The sequence below is a fragment of the Etheostoma cragini genome, chromosome 7, assembly GCF_013103735.1.
Source record: "Etheostoma cragini isolate CJK2018 chromosome 7, CSU_Ecrag_1.0, whole genome shotgun sequence".
Lineage (NCBI taxonomy): Eukaryota > Metazoa > Chordata > Actinopteri > Perciformes > Percidae > Etheostoma > Etheostoma cragini.
In genome coordinates, this window is record NC_048413.1 from 9538781 (window position 1) to 9557221 (window position 18441).

The 18441-nt window shown below is 41.2% G+C and overlaps 1 protein-coding gene across 1 annotated transcript in view; it reads left to right on the forward strand.

Annotated features, from left to right (window-relative positions):
• The first annotated feature begins 11159 nt into the window (after positions 1–11159).
• LOC117947855 (cadherin-4-like) overlaps positions 11160–18441 on the forward strand; it is a 236135-nt gene continuing 228853 nt past the window's right edge. The window contains exons 1-2 of the mRNA XM_034877202.1: positions 11160–11655; positions 12893–13004. Of these exons, the coding sequence (XP_034733093.1) occupies positions 11599–11655; positions 12893–13004 (169 nt within the window). The 5' untranslated portion in view covers positions 11160–11598. The remainder of the gene's footprint in view (positions 11656–12892; positions 13005–18441) is intronic.

Below are 18441 nucleotides of genomic sequence, written 5' to 3' on the forward strand. Positions count from 1 at the left end.
GTCCCAGAATAGGCATCAAACTTCTTTAAGCATCCTACATTGAACTTTGAGTGGATCTTCAAAAACACGTTGTATATTCTCTGTTTGCACAGGTTGCTGTGTGTGTGTGTGTGTGTGTGTGTGTGTGTGTGTGTGTGTGTGTGTGTGTGTGTGTGTGTGTGTGTGTGTGTGTGTGTGTGTGTGTGTGTGTGTGTGTGTGTGTGTGTGTGTGTGTGTGTGTGTGTGTGTGTGTTGTGGTTTCCACTGAAGACATGCCGGATGCAGAGTCAATAAATTGCCTGTAAGTGCCGTAATTAGCAGTACTTCAGGTGCGTCAGTAGGTCGTTTTTTCCATTTGCAGAGATTTTGTAACGTCTGTAATGCTTCAGTGCATTCCTACTGTGGAACATAGATCGACATAAATGCTACACCAATCTCAGTACCGCCAAAACGTTGATGACTCAGCTGATAAACAAGTCCAACAGCCCCAGCAGGAGATACGGGGATAAAAGCATTAAGTTGAAGCATATTAAGTTGGAGTTGGAGAACTGGGAAAATGAAATTAGACGCACGCTGTGATGTTACTGCCCAACGTTCAGTCAGCTGGTACAGTTCATTATACAGACAACATGAGAACTACACAAATTAATACATATACTTTGTCATCAAGATTTAAACCTGTTGTTTGTCAAGTTGTGTTGTGGTAATAATAATGATAATAATAATATTAATAATATCCACTCATGTAAAAAGCTGAAACCAAAAACTCTTTACCTTTTCATTGAAATACAGGTCAGAACACAGACTTTGTATGCTGTTATCATCACATCACAAGATTATCTCTGTAGAATAGAGCATTTCCGAGGACCATAAAGCACCAGCCATTCAGCATTATTGTATTGGGTTTTTGGTTTAACACGTTATGTGTTAGACAGGAAAAATTTTAAAGCTCTCTAATATTGTGAAAACCGCAAATTGTGTTCAATTGGCCTCTTGTTTGGTCATTTTATACAAGCCCAATTGAAGCTGCCCTTTCTCCACTTTGCCCAGATTTCTTTTTCTTTTTCTTTTTTTTTTTTACACCAAAATGGAAATAGTCCTTCAAACCATACGACCACATACTGCACGTCGATTGTTCTTCCCCTCTAATACGACCCATGCAGTGGCAGGAAATACGACCCACAGGAGCGTTTTCCGTCCTCGTACCTAAACGTATTACTTGAGGTATTAAACATGTTGTGAAGCGTTGTTAAGGCAACAACACTTTAGTTTAGTAAAAGTTAAAATTACTCGTCATTTACTTTTATTTTCTATCAGGATGCAATCACCAGTCTCCTGGGGGAAAGTCCTGTGTTTGTGCGAATGAGATATTTTTTTTAACCTTATTTTGTAGAAATTGTTTGTGGTGTTGCTTTAGACTATAGGACATACTCACAACATGTCACATAGTTATGGCCAAACACCGTTGCTCTGATTACAGTTTCTGAGTTGTAGACATTTCTGCAGAGGAACCAAGAAAGAATTCCAGCAAATAATACAGAGCACCATTTTTATGGTTCTGGTGTTCATAGTGATAAAAACAGAAACAACATAGTGTGTAAGTGCCAGAAATGATTGTTTTGTGTTTTACCTATTTCCAACAGTAACTTAGCCGTGTCAAAATACAACCTTTCCAACCTTCTAATGCGATGGCAATGACAAAAATAGAAAAAAGCAATCATAAAAAAGAAGTCTCACTTGGTTTAAAAGTAGTGAAGACAAAGAGTGGAGGACAAGGAGAGTGAACTTAAGGCTACTGTCCCCTTTATTCTGTTCTCTGAACTGCGGACATTTTGGTGCTATTGGTAACGTTATCATGCACTAAGAAGATGTGTCAACACCTTGGAAACCTGTATTTCAGGGTTTACAACCCAACATTATAAAGCACAATGCCAGCATTGCACACCATCGCCCCACTTCTACCCAAGGGTGAAATTGCCTTTTCATACTTTTCATTATACTTGGTCTTTGAAAAATGGCTCTCACAATCTGCGGTAAGATAGAGGAAGTTCTTTTTCTTTCAAAGTGTGTTTTAATGATGTGCTACTTGATGGAGTGTTTGAGCCCTTGGTTCCATAATGTTTGTAACACTGCTTTATGTTTGTGTTTAAGTTCCATGCTGAAAGGTTAAAGTAATGATTGAAGGATCTTTTTGTGAAGAGACCTATCTAAGAACACCTGAGCCTCGTGATGTGTTAAAGAAGCGCAATGAAGAGACTCGGCCTATACTGACAAGGCTTTAGTACAGCAAAATGAAAAACAAAGCGCCTGGATGCACAATTAAGGTAACAGGCATTTACAAATGTTATGTGCCTGCAACTAGAAAAAAGAAAGTGCTTTGATTGAGTGAAGCTATTTGTTTTTGCTACTTTCTCTATTGAAAGCATGTAAAACAAGCTATTGTGGCTACTGAACACACTCCATAGTTGAAGAAGCATCCGACAACAGACATCTTGATCTGAGCACCAGCTACCATACCAACCCACACAAGGGAAACACTCACCCGCAGTAGATCTTCTTTGTGTGCATTAAAGAAAGTTTTGCTTTTACCAAAGTACTTTCAGGGAATTAGAGTGGGTTGACACGGATTAATACAATTTCCCCATGGAACACAAACACACATTTCATCTCTAATTTAAAGTAAGGGATCTTAAAGCTCACTTAGTGTTCTGAAAAATATAGTGTCTGGTTTAAAATCCTACATGTAAGTGCAAGCAAGTCTGAAAAAAGGATGGAGAAGTGGCACTGACATGATTGTTGGTTTCATACCCAAAAAGTAAGTAAATAAAAAGACATGAGATTATATGTTTTATAATTGCAAAGCATTCCAATGCCACTCAACATTTCATGCTGATTTCACCACTTGAGTTTTCAGGTAGTTGTTTGGAGAGTTATAGAAGCATTTACTGTTCGTCTAGAAGTAGACACAAAAGCTTTATTATTACATGAAAAAAAGTCATTTTACTGTAAGACATCTTGAATTTTTTCTTTGAGTGTTTCTTTGAAGACATGTATATTCTCAAATAAAAGGCTTATAGAGAAATCTGTTGAAATGGTTAAGCAAGGACATTTTATTGATGCTTTACAGGTCATGTAATGATTTGAATTCCTTTAACTCAGAGCTGAAAGCATCTGGGATGTCAAGTGGACTGTCTGTGTTTTGCTGTGTGGCGTTCAAGCCACTGCGCTAAGGCGGTAGTAGTGTCTGCACATGGCATTGCAGCCATGTGTTCACATTTTGACTTGGACCTCTAAAGGGAGTGTGCACAAAAAATGAGAAGTACTTCGCTGTAGGTCGGTTGTCTGACAGAGCTGAACCCATGTGTGAGAGAGAAAAGAGTGACTGAGGTCATGTTGAAGTATGTAATGTGGTGGAGAACTCTCCCTGCCAGATACATTATGGTCTATGGTAATATACTAAAATCAAATGGCTAATAGCTCATATCAGCCTGAGATATCCCAAGCATACTTTTCTCTATTTCTATCGTCCAGCTAGTTAGGCCAGGCCTGTTAGTCTGGGAAACTGTTTGGGCAGTGAAAAAGAAGTGGGGGTCAATTGGTGCTGGACCCTGTTTTCATGTTCCTTTTGGGAATCCTGTCGCAGTGTTCCAGGCCGACGCGATTTAAGTGGAGAGTGCGTCAGACGACCAGAGGCTTTGTATGAACCCCAATAAGTCTGCCTCATTTAAAGGGGAATGGGGACTCGTTCACTGGGAATAGTTTAATAATTTAGTATGGCCTTAAACTAATCTATTTCAAGCACCCAGATGGTATTTATATTGAGCAAATGCTCAGATAATTGAATGGAATAATTTACTCACTACTGTTGCTCAGTGTCAGAGAATCCCCACACTGCACCAACCCTGGAAAAGACATAAAGTCAACCACTAAACCAAATCACAGGAAAAGTGTTTTCAGAAATGAACATGCTGCCGTGAAATCAAAGCAATTGAAAAATCATATTGAACAGCACCGAAATCTGGTTGCAATCAGTCTATAGCTGCGGCTGAGTATTTTTTCATTCCTTTTGTGCATTCATTGTACCTGGATTGGATTTGTATGATTTATTAGTGTATGTAAATTGTCATGCGTACGTATGTGCATGCCTTTGTGTGCTACTTGCTTATTAAATTTGTCTGTGTTTTGGGTATGAAGGGAGCTGTATGGGCCATCTGCCCAGTGCTATTTCGTCCTGTGGGCATGACTGAGCCGCCACCTGGGGAGCTGGAGTGAGCGGGAGCTTGGTGGAAACAAGTCCGGCTGCTCTGACCCTTTGGTATGTGAATGTTTGCATAAGAGAAAGACCGGAAGTTGGAAAGAGAGCGATGGTGTGGCAAAGACTGAAGAGGTAGAGAGAAGGTAGTGAAAATGAGATAGGGAGGGATAGAAAGAGGAGATAGAAATACGACGGAGAGGGAGAAAGAGGGATAGAGAAATAGAGGAATACAAAGAGATATAGGAGGAACGGGCAAAGTGCTGATTTTTAACAGGCGTGTCCCTCCATCTCTGATCAAAGCGTCCTATCAGCCTTTGGGGCATCTCCACTGAGCTGCTAAAAATCCTCCCTGCCTCGGAATCAATTTAGCACCTCTCCTCTCGTAGCCCTAACATAGTTGTCCATTAATAGGCAACAGCACATGCATCATGCCAGCTGCACATGCAAGCACCTATAAATGTTACCATGGTTTCCAAGGTGCCCACACTGGCAACTATATATGATAGAGCTTTTGGTTGATGAAAGATAATTGGAAATGATTTGCAGTTGGTGGACTGGCCTGTTCTCATAGTCCAGCTCTATTAAAGTTAGACGTGTGATAGACAGCTGATGAAAGCACATTCCCCTTTTTTAAATTCACTCGCCATGTGAATTTCACAGGCTGCGGGACCCGCTGCTCCACATTGTTCAGCTGACCACTTTGCAGCTGGCTTTGTGGCGTCTGAATATCCTGGGGCATCATGCCACTGCTATGTCACGGGGGATATCCAGCTGCACTTTTCTTTCCAGTGTGTCTCCATCAAAGATGGGAAATCAAACAATAGTGTACTGTATTTGTTCCAAGGCCACAATTTCCCCGATTCCTGTCTGGTTCATTGTTCCAGAGCTGTCAACGAGTCTTTGAATCCATCATCAACCTTTGAGGGCCTTGCCTCCTGAGTCAACCATGGGCAATACCACAGGATACAGGGGCCAGGACGAGGAAACCCCAGCAGTCACATAATCCAGAAGGAATAAATGGGATCATATCCTTGTCCCACGTAAGAGTCTAATTTCCAAAAACATATTTTCTGACAAGCTAGTCCAGCGGGGGACCAGTGAATCTCCATTTGGGGTGTGTCTTGAGTTACTATTCAGACACAAGGAGATCCCTGGTGGCACATAGAGACAGATTAATGTAATAGTTTTATAGAGATTAGTACACACTCAGTGGCTATACCTTTTCCCTCCTTTGCACATTTACTCTTTCTTTTTGTCAATATAATTTGCATTAATGTTCTCAGAGAGAAGTGGAGACAGGAATACAAATGTAGGCCTAAAACCCAAACTGCAACCAAATCACTTCACTCAGAGAGAGACAGACAGAGAGATCCCTAATAATTTTAGTGTGTGGAACATACTTGGTATCCCGGTGGCTAATGAAAGCATCATTATCAGGAGAGCAAGAAGACTGGGCGCATAAGAAAATGCTTACAGACAGCTTAAAGCGATGCCGCCTGTCTCCCCTACTTTCTTTACCTGCCATTAGACCCTGGCTGTCTGGCTATTTACTACTCCCTGGGCTTGAGTTGATTTGAGTATTTTGAATTCAGTAATATAAGAGGACATAATGAAGCACCTTGTACACAGTACAGTGGCAAGCCTCGATGGGAGTTTGGCAGATAGATGCTGTTTGCTGGCTCCCATTGCTCGTAGCTCCTTTAACTTCTGCTGACAGATTGTGATAACTGCAGTCAATGTGTTTGTGTTGGGCAGTTCCTCCTTAAAAAATGGCTACTCAAGAGTTGCAAATTCAATTTTATGTGGTATCGGTATACTGTAAAATGGGATTCATTCTGTAACCGAGCAGCAATTGCACTGCCTTCATAAACTTTTAAGCTGACAAATGTATCTTGAAATAGAAATTCCAATTTAGATTCTCCGTCATTACTGTCAAATGGAGTCCAGATTTTACACCAGGATCAATTCAAAAGGTACCCAGAGCTGGAGTGCCTTGATCTCTGAGTGGTTACAGTGCATGCCATATAATAGTAATGTCCAGGGTTTGGTTCCAGTCTTGGCACCGTTGTTACCAGGTATTCCCCTTCTTTTTCTCCCTTACTTCTACACTGTCCTTAATTAAATAAAATGTGAAAATGCCAAAAAAGAATTCTTAAAAATGTACACAAAACTGGAAAGTATTCCAAAACATACGAGTTTTTTTCTCAGTTCTTGTTGAACTGCAATAAAACAAAAAAGTCCTTTTTAAAAAAAACACTAATGATTTTTAGCATTATGACTGTATAATAGTTTGGCTAACGCTCCCTTGGCAACCTTAACAATGAGCAGTTTTCCCTTTGTCTCTGAAACTCTGCCAAAGACACGCTGAAAAATGGCCACTACTTAATATCACTGGCAGAGAGTCTGTGAATTTTGCAGCAAAGAAACTTTGGCAGTGTTTGTGATTTCTTTTTTTGTCGTGTTGACAGAGACCTACTGTATTCGGAGCAAATCCTTCTGTGTCCCAATTCCATGTTAAATACTGATGATGGACTTATCTTTGAACTATAGTTATTGCAGTTAGTACAAACGAAATCAATACATCATCAACACATAATGTTCTGCTTATAGGAAATGACATAGCACATAGCACATAGCGCCATTGGACATCAATCAAAGTGTGACTTTGAAAAGTTACTGCCATTTAAACTTCTCAAAGAGGAATTAAATGTTTTTCTTAAGAGGTAAAACAAAAAGTTGTCTTTAACTAAAGCTAGCGCGTTGCACGAAACTGTACACACTTCCTGTCACTTCCTGGACATCCTAGTTTGTTAGTGTAGCAAACGTCATGTGGACTGATGAAAAGTTATATTTCAATAACGTTCTTTTGCCAACATTAGATATTTACACAGCTGATTGACTCAACACGTGTGGCCATGCTGATGACTAGAGAGAAGGCACTGTTTAAAAGTCTCTCTGTGTTCAGCTCTAAGTCCTGTTGTAAACTATCTGATAATCTGTGGTTTGGATTTAAGTTTCAGTCCTCTTAGTACTTTCAGATATCTGCTTTATATCCATATTTGCTAGGGCTACTGAACAGTAGGTATCGGTACTGAATGCCTTTTAAAGGTACAGAGCACAATAACCCAATACCAAGTAGAAATGACATTTCTGCAATCAAGCGATACCTGCATTTGATCATTTTTGTACCCAAATCAGGGGAAAATGACTACTTCAGTGTTAAGGTTTTGCTCACAGTTAATCACAGCAATCATTCTTTGATTTAATGTGAAGTGTGATTGGCCCACTACCACAGAAACTACAACCCTTACAGTCTGTAGTTCAGCGTGCTTCCATTCACATAACAGTATCAAATGGAGTAGAAAATATACATTAACCATATTTGCCAACACCAGAAACTTTTTTTAAGCCTTAATCAAGTTTTAGTTGCTGAACCTTAGCTAACCACGATGTTCAGGAATTGCCATGCAATGATATTGCAGGAGTGAATCATTTGAATAAATCAATAATGTAATTTGGGGTTTTGGGATCGTCTAGTATTTATGTTCTGATTGGTGAAAGCGTTGTTCTGACATTACCACATATTGAATCTAACTTTTCGACGCACGCACTCACACACACTCACAGGGAGACCTGCCACTCACAGCATTTAACAGGACAAAAATTATAAACATGTTACAGAGCCCATCAACAATAAAAAGGACTGCGTAGAAGTGTTGAAGCTCAGCCTTAGGACAGAGGAATTGGGATGAGAGAGGTGGTTAAGTGCCTGGATGTCACACAGAGGAAATTGGTTGGGCAGCCGCCCACTAAGGCAGAGTCAAAGTCTTTTTTAAGGGATTAGAGGCTATTGGCTCACCAAGTATATAGTATAAAGACCAGTCTGCCAATCAGAGAGAGCAAAATATACAGGTCAATAGTACCTTAAAAGGCCAGACTGACAACCCAAACTCCATGCTATACTGTTTGTTCTTCAAGGAAAGGTATTATGTAGCCACAAGGCACTGTTCAGGCACACAAACTGCTAATGGTAAGCACACAGATGCAAGGCAACACTTTAACATGGCCTTCGGAATAAAAAGGGATGCTTTTTATTCAGAAGCTCAGTTCAAAGAGAGGTATGTTCAGTTTTTTTGTGAGACATTTTGATTCACATTGAAAACCATTTGAATTTCCCTATATTCAACTTGAATTGTGAGGAATATACCCTTTTATAGTCTCAGTCTTGGAGACGGGGTTACATTTATTGCAAAACGTATGCTAGGTATTCAGTTAGTTCATCGTGTTTAAGCCAGTGTATGCCTGTGTGATAATCAAAATCCAACATAATAACTACATCTCATTTAGTCTTGATTAACGGAAGAACATTTCCAGGATGATTGCCTGACAATCCACGCCAGATGTCCCTCACCCCCAGGAAACAACAAGAAACTTTGGCTAGCGAGCCACACAATGAAAATGACAGGTTTTTAAGAATATTTGGATCGTGCAACAAGGCAGGCCTGCTTTGTTCTTTTGGTGAATGATTGTAAAGATTTACAAAGAATATGTTTAAGACTATCTAACTGGGGGCTTTTGGTACCAAGTGAGAGGAATTGCTGTGGAAACAGAGGAACGTCTGGCCCCTCTACACATATAATCCTGGATCGGAGAAAAAATACAGCCTGGGTTGTTTGCATTTCTTTAACCAATCACAATTGTCTTAGGCGCCAAAGAGAACCAAGCGGGGCCTGCCTTGTTGCAGGATACAAATCCATTTTCAACGAATAGCTTGCTATTTCGAAGTTTGCTGATGTTTCTCAAAACCAACTGAGTTTTGCGAGGCGAAGGGCAACCCGCGGCAACAGATGAATTCAGAAAATAATTTGTCGTTGACAGAGATGGGAAAAGTACTCACTTCCCGAACTCAAGTAGAAGTACAGATAAAAAATACTCTGGTAAAAGTAGAAGTACCGATTTAACTTCTTTACTCAAGTAAAAGTAAAAAAGTACATGCTTAGAAATTTACATAAAGTATAAAAGTAAAAGTAGCCTTATGAATGACAGACAGATGTTACTAGAGAGCACGCTGAGAAACTACAGTGGCCATGGAAAAAAGGCTCTTTATATGCAATTGGCTACATTTTAAATGGCTGTCTGCCAATAAGCCTAAAACATATAGCCTATTTATATTGACAGAGACTGGGACTCCAGGTTAATAAGATTGTGACCGAGAAGCTAGATATGAATTCAAGTGGGATTTTTTGAGAAGTCTACATGTATATTCCCATCCAATTAGATTATATTTGGTATTGGTAACTCCAGTGAAATTATTTTAAACTCAGTGAGGACTAGATTAGGACTGGATTTAGAGCTGATTCTAGTTTCCAACTTCGGCCCAGGTGTGTCTTTTAACACACTGACGGACACAACTTCTCTCTGTTGATGCTTTATACAATCAAGCATGAGTATAAACATGGGTGTGCGTGCGTAGCTCTGCTAGGGCACGCGTGTGTGGTAAGAAAAGAAATAACATTGTAAAGGCTACCATACACAATGCATAGTAATCATATACGCTAGTAAATATAAAAAATAAACCCACTATTAATTACATTATCTTAATGAGCAATGATGTTCAACAATCACCATTATATCAAATCAACAGCAAGGTGCAACCTAGCTAACAGGTGCAACCTAGCTAACAGGTGTAACCTAGCTAACAGGTGTAACCTAGCTAACAGGTGCAACCTAGCTAACAGGTGTAACCTAGCTAACAGGTGCAGAACACAAACAAGCTAACTTTTAAATTTTTCAGAATTATAGACCAATACAACAAAAGGCTGACAACATCAGTTGATGACTTATAGTTCTCAAAGACGCACACGATCTTAACTGATTCTCCTCCGGACAGCTAGTCTCTTTTTCTTTTCTCTCACTTTTTTCTTCATGTGCCGTATGCGCCCGCTCGGTGTGGTGTGAGGCGCATGTTCGCGCTCTTCTCTGAAGTGTTAACTTCATTGTTAAAGTATAAAACTATTGGATCTGCTCCGAGCCACTCTGGATCAGGCATAACTAATCGCTAACGTTTGATGTATGTCATACACATGTGCAACAAGAGGGGAGACCGACAAGGCTTATATTTAGCATCGTTAGCGTTAGCCTTAGCCAACTCCTTCCCCACTAACGGAGTGAGCTAGAAAATCCAACTGTTCCTGAACCCCGTGGGGAGGAGGGACCCCACATCATGGCCACCAGCAAAACTCAGCAAACATTTCTCACGCTCGGGCTTTATCTTATCTTTCTCCACCGCAACTACTGAACTACAACTCAAACTAGTGTACAACCTCAACGTCATCGTTCTTAGACACTCCCTTTGTTCGCTGATGGGACCGCCAACAATTTGGCTGGAGAAAACCCAACATTATACTACGAACCCAGACGTAGTACTGAAGGGAAATGAAAATTGAGCGGAAGTACGTAGGAGGGCAGAGCCAGGCCAGTGTGGAAGCACAAATAACACCCCAAATCCCAGAAAAGGTTTATCATAATATGAACACTTTAAATATGTGACATACTTGTCAAGAGACTAATGAAGTTATACAGGGACAAGCCTAAGAACCCATCAATTTGTTGATTCCTTTTGTGTAGCCTACAGAATAAATGAACTGGTCTCAGAGTGATCAAGATTGACCAAAGAGAAGGGGTAGGAATGATGTGTTTTTTTTTTTTACTTGTGCTGATTACCTGCCGGTCATGTGATACCTGCTGCACACGTGACATCCTGCTTAGTTTGTCCAAATTGAAACTTGAAAGATTCTTTAATCAGAATAATGGCAAACTGAGATGAAAGTTGTCTGTCTGATGAGTTAACCGCCGAAATCCAGTAATGCACATATGAGATGTTGAAGCAGCGTGCCTGGAAAGCACTGCCACGGCTAATGCCTTCGCCATACACGTGGAGACTCGAATCATGGTTAACCAGCGCTTTCATTTGCAACCACAGAACTGCGAAGCCGTTTAGGTCGCCACAGGAGAGGGATTTAACACCGGAGACCTCGGAAAAATACGTCAGTGTTGTGGTTGTCGGTTCTAAAGCTCCAAAGAGTGTTTCTTTAAGTGCGTGTGTGGAGTTCTCCTGCACCGGGTGATAGGAGGGGTTGGAGAGTGACGCTGGCTGCGCCTTGGTGCTGAGCGGAGCGCTCACCTGCACATGAGAGAGCCGGGGTAAACTCGGTCCAGAGCTGTAGCACACTCACGGAGCACAAGGAGGGACGTAACGAACAGTCTGAGCAAGAAAAGGGGGGGGGAATTATACAATTACTGGAGAAGAATTACGACTCTAGCCTCTTTGTGGTCCAGGCATCCTGGCTCGCTCGCTCGCCACGATGAGAACTGACTTCGCTCTGGTCCTGACAGCAGCCCTTCTTCTTGACACTTTCTGGGTGAGATATAGTCATTATTTAATTATTTCGAACAGCTTGTTGTGTGTAGAGGAGCTGTGAGAATGCGAGACGCAGCGTCGGAAGGCGCAGGGTTTCAAAGCAATGCGCTATGAGCTTGAAAAAAAGTCATGTAGTCGGGATGGAGTCCAGGGTCAGTCCAGTGTGCTGCAGCGGTGGTCGTTATTCTCCTACAAGTAGTAATTGGTTCCCTAATGTATTTCAGTGTTTCCGTGATTGTCCCTGGATCGCCACAGGGCTGCAATATCCTGCACAAGTTAAAATTACAGCCCCGTTTAATCACCCAGGATGATACCTTATTCTTTATCAAAGTCGTTTAGTCCGCTCGCTTTATTTGGCAGAGCTGTCCCTTCCATGACAAAAAAAGCATTGGCTTGTATACATCAATCCTTTGAAGTTGTAAAGTGCTTTTCAAATATCTTCTCGTCATTTAATCTATGAAAGCCAAATGAAGTCGGCGCCGGTGTGCTACTCCTAACGGCGCCGCGAGGACCTTTGTCTCGGGCGCTTTTTGGGACTAAAACCATTTCTCTTATGCCATGTACATTTTGGGAAATTACACAAATATATTGTACTCCTGCGTTATTTCTTCCCCAGTGGAGAGGACCTATTAGCCAATGCGCGATGCCATCCTCTTCATTTCGACTCAAGCGAGCTGTGGCACCGGGTGTGTGTTCGTGCGCGTGCACGTTTACTTGTGTAGTGGCTGTAGTGGGTCAGATCGTTCCATTTAACCAACAGTGAGCACTAAATTTTGGGTGTAAAGTTTTTTTTACAGACCGTTTGAGTAGCGCGCACACACACACACACACACACACACACACACACACACACACACACACAGAGTTCCTTTTTTCTGCTAGTGTAAGACCCCCAGTCAGGGTAAGAAAATTCTGCTGCATTCTTGCTGTTTTCTTTGTGTGTGTGTATGCTGCGTATCTCACTTAACCCTGAGCCCAATATTTAAAAATTGTCCTCATGTCATTCTGGGCTGGTTTCCTTATGGAGCGAATTGCATAGAACATTTCATCCAGTATTTTCTGAGTGTGGAACAATGGGTAATGTGCCCACCCAGGAGCATATAGTTAATAAACATGTTGAATATATTTCTGCCATCTGCTATATGCTGCTTTTCTCCATGGCTCAGTGCCAAAGAGGAGCAAGAAATCAATGGAATCCATGTTTACCAATGTCTTGCATTGCATTCTCTTCCTTCCAGAGGAATAATGGGGAGCATGCTTCTAAAGATCCATGCCGACCTGGCTTCTCACAAAGCTTCTACTCCGTGCTGATTTCAAGGGATGTACTGCAAGGCCAGGGCATACGTAAAGGTAAGACCGTTAAGTGGCAACACAGTTCCTCTATGCTTTGTCAGGGAGGTTTATGTTGGGAGATGAAGAGCTTCTTCTTAGCAATGAGGCCAGTGAAAGAAAATCGGTGTGGTGATGTTTTAATGCCCATTGGGTTTTTGCTTTTTTTTTGGTAAATAATGAATGTAGTATTTATGTCTCTGGAAAATTGATTGAAAGCTTTAGAAATTAAACAATTTGATTCTGAAAATTGATTTATGTGTAAAGCTGTGGATGACATCAAATGTGTGTGTGTGTGTGTGTGGAAACAAAAACATGCTTTTATAACACTCCAAATGCGTGTGTGTCACATGCTTGAATTATATGAGCTTTTTTGACAATGCTCAACCACTTAAACATTATTATTATTATCATCACTCCATCACTATAATCGTATGTGCTGTTAGGCTTCCCACACTACGTCGGTACCCAGTTGCACGCATGTTGCTCCAGTCCCACAGCGAGCCAACCAAGTTTGAGGGCCCGATAGTGCAGGAAATGGAATTGACATCCTGTGTCTAATCTGGCACTTCTCCTGCCAATGTGGGCTAATTGCAATTCTCTATTGATCCCGATGTTTTTTTTTTCTTCTTCATAGCTCAGCTAAGCTGTATTATTTTGCTGTGGGCGCACAATAGCTCTTTTGTGGGTTGGCAATGTCTTCGGCAGCTGCACAGTATATATTTCTCACTCTCCTTAGTAGTTGGAGACCTGCAGGGAACACAGCTGTCTAGACTCTTGAGTGTGTGCGTGAATGCACGCAAACACACACAGGCGCGTTAGAATACGGATAAACATGAGCTGTACAATAGGGTGCACTATGTGATTTGGTTTTCTCTCTTATGTGTCCATATTTGTGTTTGTGCTTTTGCTGGAGTGATATGTCTGGAGGCAGGTATCAGCTTGATTTTAGTGTTTCATTAACTTCAGTATATCGTAGCCCGGCTGGAAGTGGGAATGAATATGGTACGTGGTTGGTGGTAGTAATGTTTCTCTTTGTGTGGTAGTGATATCTTCAGCCCAGCAGGGGGTGTCAACACAATCACAAACAATCACAGAATGAGCCATCACTGCTTCACAGGAGCCATGTATTTCAGAGAGCATTATTTCTCTGGGTTGGTCTAAGAGCAATGACATATTCTCTGTAATAATAATAATAATAGTAATAGTAATACATTTCATTTATGGGCCCCTTTCATAGCAATCAGGGACACCTTACAGTTAAAACATGCAACAATACGGTTACAAAGGTAAATATAATGAAAAAAAAACGCATTTAAAAATTGACACTTTTAAAAATTGTCTGTGTTCAGACATAAAGTAATCTTTAGAGGTCTAACATGGTTGTTTTTTAGTATTTAGAATTGTATTTACTACTAAAAAAAGCTGTTGTGGTAATTTTACTGCACACTTTTTTCCATAAGCTACACAATAGTCAACTTCAAACATGGCTGTTAACAGACCACAGAAACCACGGCAGTCTCCACTGATGAGGCATCCTTTTTTATTTTATTTATTTTTCATCACAAGGAGATCCCACCTTCCAGAGGGGTCGTAGTGCTGGGTACTCAGCCATGGTACATATGTCCCTTCGTTAATGTTGATTCCAATGAATCAAATTAAAAGCATATGCTTTAATTTAACATTCATCATGTATTTCCTCTTTGCTTTTAAAGGATCTTGTTAAAGAAGCATGTGCTCATCTCAGTCGTGACACACTCACAGCTGCAATATCATCTTCATGTGCGTCTAAGAGCACAGCTGCAGTGACCACACACACACACACACATACACACTTGATTTACAGGGCTCAGCCAGTTGATTTATAGTTGGTAAGGGTGTCACTGGAGGGAGGCTTGAAGCTACTCTGGAAAGGCTTTAATAATAACATTGTTTAACCCAAAACCGTCAGATGGGGGAAGGAGTAATGACACCCACTCATGCACACAGCCTGTTATTGAACACACACACACACACACACACACACACACACACACACACACACACGCAAATATACAGTATATATATATTTTCATGTTAGCCACCGAGGGAATAATGGAAAGGACAGAACTAGGACCTTGGCCATGATGGGAGGATGTGTGGGTCTCGACAGGAGGTCGGCAGAGAGGAGGAGGGTGTTACATTTCACATTATATCACTTTGAGTCACTCTGAAGTACCAAGTTGCATAAAATGTCAAAGACTAGTGTAGTTATTAAAAACCACCACAGCAGACCTGATGACAAAGCCAAAGCTGAGAACAAAACCAAGGCTAAATCTTTGCAGCATGGGCAGTATCTGTCCAAATAAGATATCCAAATTGCAGAGTGTGGAAATAAATGTAGTTCAGGTATTGAATTGCATCTTTGTGTAACAATCTGCATCCCACTTTTGCTTTTTCCTCAGCATTTTCATTTGTTGGTGATTTTGATTTTCAACCATCTCGTGAGTCATTTTCCGCTGTCTACAACTTTGTTTTTGGATTAATTTTCCTTTGAATCTGCAGCGAGGCTCATTTTGATCACTTCCTAAAGATTCTGGGTGTTTTAGCCACCTGAGGGTTTTCATTGATTGATTTGTCTGTCAAATAATCATTTATACGTATTAATTTTACATGCGGCATTGTTCCTGCTGCGTGAATTGATTTGCGATCTATTTATCCGGAACAACCTTGGTTCAGATGGGTTTTGTTATTTACATTTTAGTAGCTAATTGATTTCAGCCTTTTTATGAACAATAGAGAAACAGTAGGGGCTTAAGAGGTGAGACAATGGATTTAAGGGGTGAGAGGTCTCATTGTGTGTGTGTGTGTGTGTGTGTGTGTGTGTGTGTGTGTGTGTGTGTGTGTGTGTGTGTGTGTGTGTGTGTGTGTGTGTGTGTGTGTGTGTGTGTGTGTGTGTGTGTGTGTGTGTGTGTGTGTGTGTGTGTGTGTGTGTGTGTGTGTGTGTGTGTGTGTGTGTGTGTGTGTGTGTGTGTGTGTGTGTGTGTGTGTGTGACCCATTCGGTGATAACGACGCCTGCTGTCATTTATGCCTGGTTTTCATTAGAGCTATGAATGCTTCCTTACCACGCACACACGCTGGGCACCATTAGAGGAGAGCTCCGCCAGGCATGGTTAACGTCACACACGAAATGAACACACACACACACAAACACACACAAACACACACACACAGCAAGGTTGGTTGAATATTTGAATCAACAAAATATGCTGTCAGGATGTTTGGAGTGTTTTGTATCCCACATACCAGAAAGGAGGAGTTTCTTCCTGGCCAGACTCACACAGATAAAAACAGAGCCAGCTAACGTAACCTCATCCCGTGTGTCCCCTTATCCCTCTGCTGATTCTGTTCCTGGTAATGAAAACCAGCGGCGGTGGTTTCAGCTCAATGAGCCCACTATGCTGACCTTGGGCTTTGTTTGGGTTTCTGGTGGTTTTTGGTAGACCTCACTGTCTGTCTGTCTGTCTGTGTGTCTGTGTGTGTGTGTGTGTGTGTGTGTGAGAGAGAGAGAGAAATACATATTTGGTGAATTCAGATGCGTGTATGTGCTTCTTTTGGACATGTCAGTACCTAAGCTATAACAATGCTGACGTCCACGATGCAGCTTCTCAGAGGGAATGGGAGATTTTCTCTGCAGTCATCACTTTGTATTTAGAAACTCCTTTTGATGCTTGGCTCCATTTTGAAAATAAGATCCCCTCCAGTATCTCATCATTCAGAATAAATGGCCGTAATGTCTGTATTAAGGTGACCATAACTGTCCTTAACCCTCCTGGCCAGGCTCAATATTGCTATTGTACTCATAAATACATTTTCTGATGCACTGTAAGCACACTCTCTCTCTCTCTCTCTCTCTCTCCTCATTCTTTAATATATATACACTCTCTCACCCTCTTACACACACACTCCATGTCTATCACATTGTCTTTATATGCTGCCATTCAGTAGAGATTCACATTTGAGCTAATTACATTTAAAGTTATGCCTAGGCTCTTTGAACCAGATCCCTTCTCTCTACCTTCATCGCCACCTTGCTTTTATCATATGTGGCTGTAGCCCAGTAGGAGGATAACCAGAAACCAGGAGAAAGGGATGAGTGAGCTTTGCATTCTGAATAAAACAAATTGTTTAGAGCTCTACTTTTCTCTTGGATAATATTTCCAAAAATCTCTTCCAGCGGGCACCCAGCAGGCCCGGGTGATGAGTCTCAATTGCCTTGTATGGTAAAGCTTTTCCTCTGAGGCTTTAGGTAATTTTTCAAAATCCAATAGCATCGCTGTGACTTTGCTATATGCTTGTATTCTGAACCTCATTTTGCATCTTGAAGAGCAGAATTTGAAATACAGTAGGCATCGATTTCACCCCCGGTTAAATGCACATAACTTTCTTCATTGGAAGAAATGGCTCAATATCACAAATAACCCCATACTGTAGGATCCTCTGCCTAAGATGTTAAAGTATGAAATAAAATGACCTTGCCCTCTACCCATAATCAGAGCTGACACGCTCCTCAGTGGCTTCAGAGTGCCAGGGATGTAGGGACAGAAGTCCGTTTTGAAGGAGTGACTCATTGGAGCCTGAATAAAAGATGCCATTTCTTTTCAAACGCACCAAAGGGATGGACAATGCATCATATTTCTCTTCCCCTTCACCCTCAAACAGAATTAAATTGTTTTGATTTGCTGTTTACCTTTTGACCTAAATCTCATGATACACAGCCTGCTGTGTTTTCTTGGTCGATAGCAGACAGGCGTCCTCATGGAGGTTAGACATTGTTGGAATATAGCCTCCTTTTGCTTTTTGTTTTTGTTTCCGGCTAAATCACGCTCATTGTTTGCTGTCATTATTAGCTTTTAGATCTCGGCGTCTTACTTTATTCTAATCTTTGCAAAGTCCAATCTGTCTCTGAATCATTCATGCTTTGTCTCTGCAACCCCCTCCAATGTAACAATCTAGTCTCCTGTTGTAATGCAAAATAACAACACAAATCCTTATTCTCTCGGCCGTCTGTTTGAACCATTACATGGTTTATGGCTAATTTTTGTGAGGATATTCGGTCACAGAGACGGACGCAGACACATCCGTTCTCCATGGTTATAAATAACAGACGCATGAGGTTGACATTTGTTGGATGTCGTGTGAAGCGGTGAAGCCACTTCAGACATATGAGGTGCTGGTTTATGCTCTTCAGGCCAAAGGCTAATCTGACCTCTGGGAGCTGTTACAAAAAGCCAGTTGACACATATTTACTTAAAGTGTAACCCCAGGCCTGATGTATGTGTCCAATAGTTTTCAAGAATCGTGTGTGGAGTTTCCAGAGAGGCTCATATAAATGATTTATCCACATGTTGAACGTTTTTTTTTCTGCCTGTTAGGGTCTAGACGTGAGTGGTTTATGAGATAAGCGGGGGGGGGGGG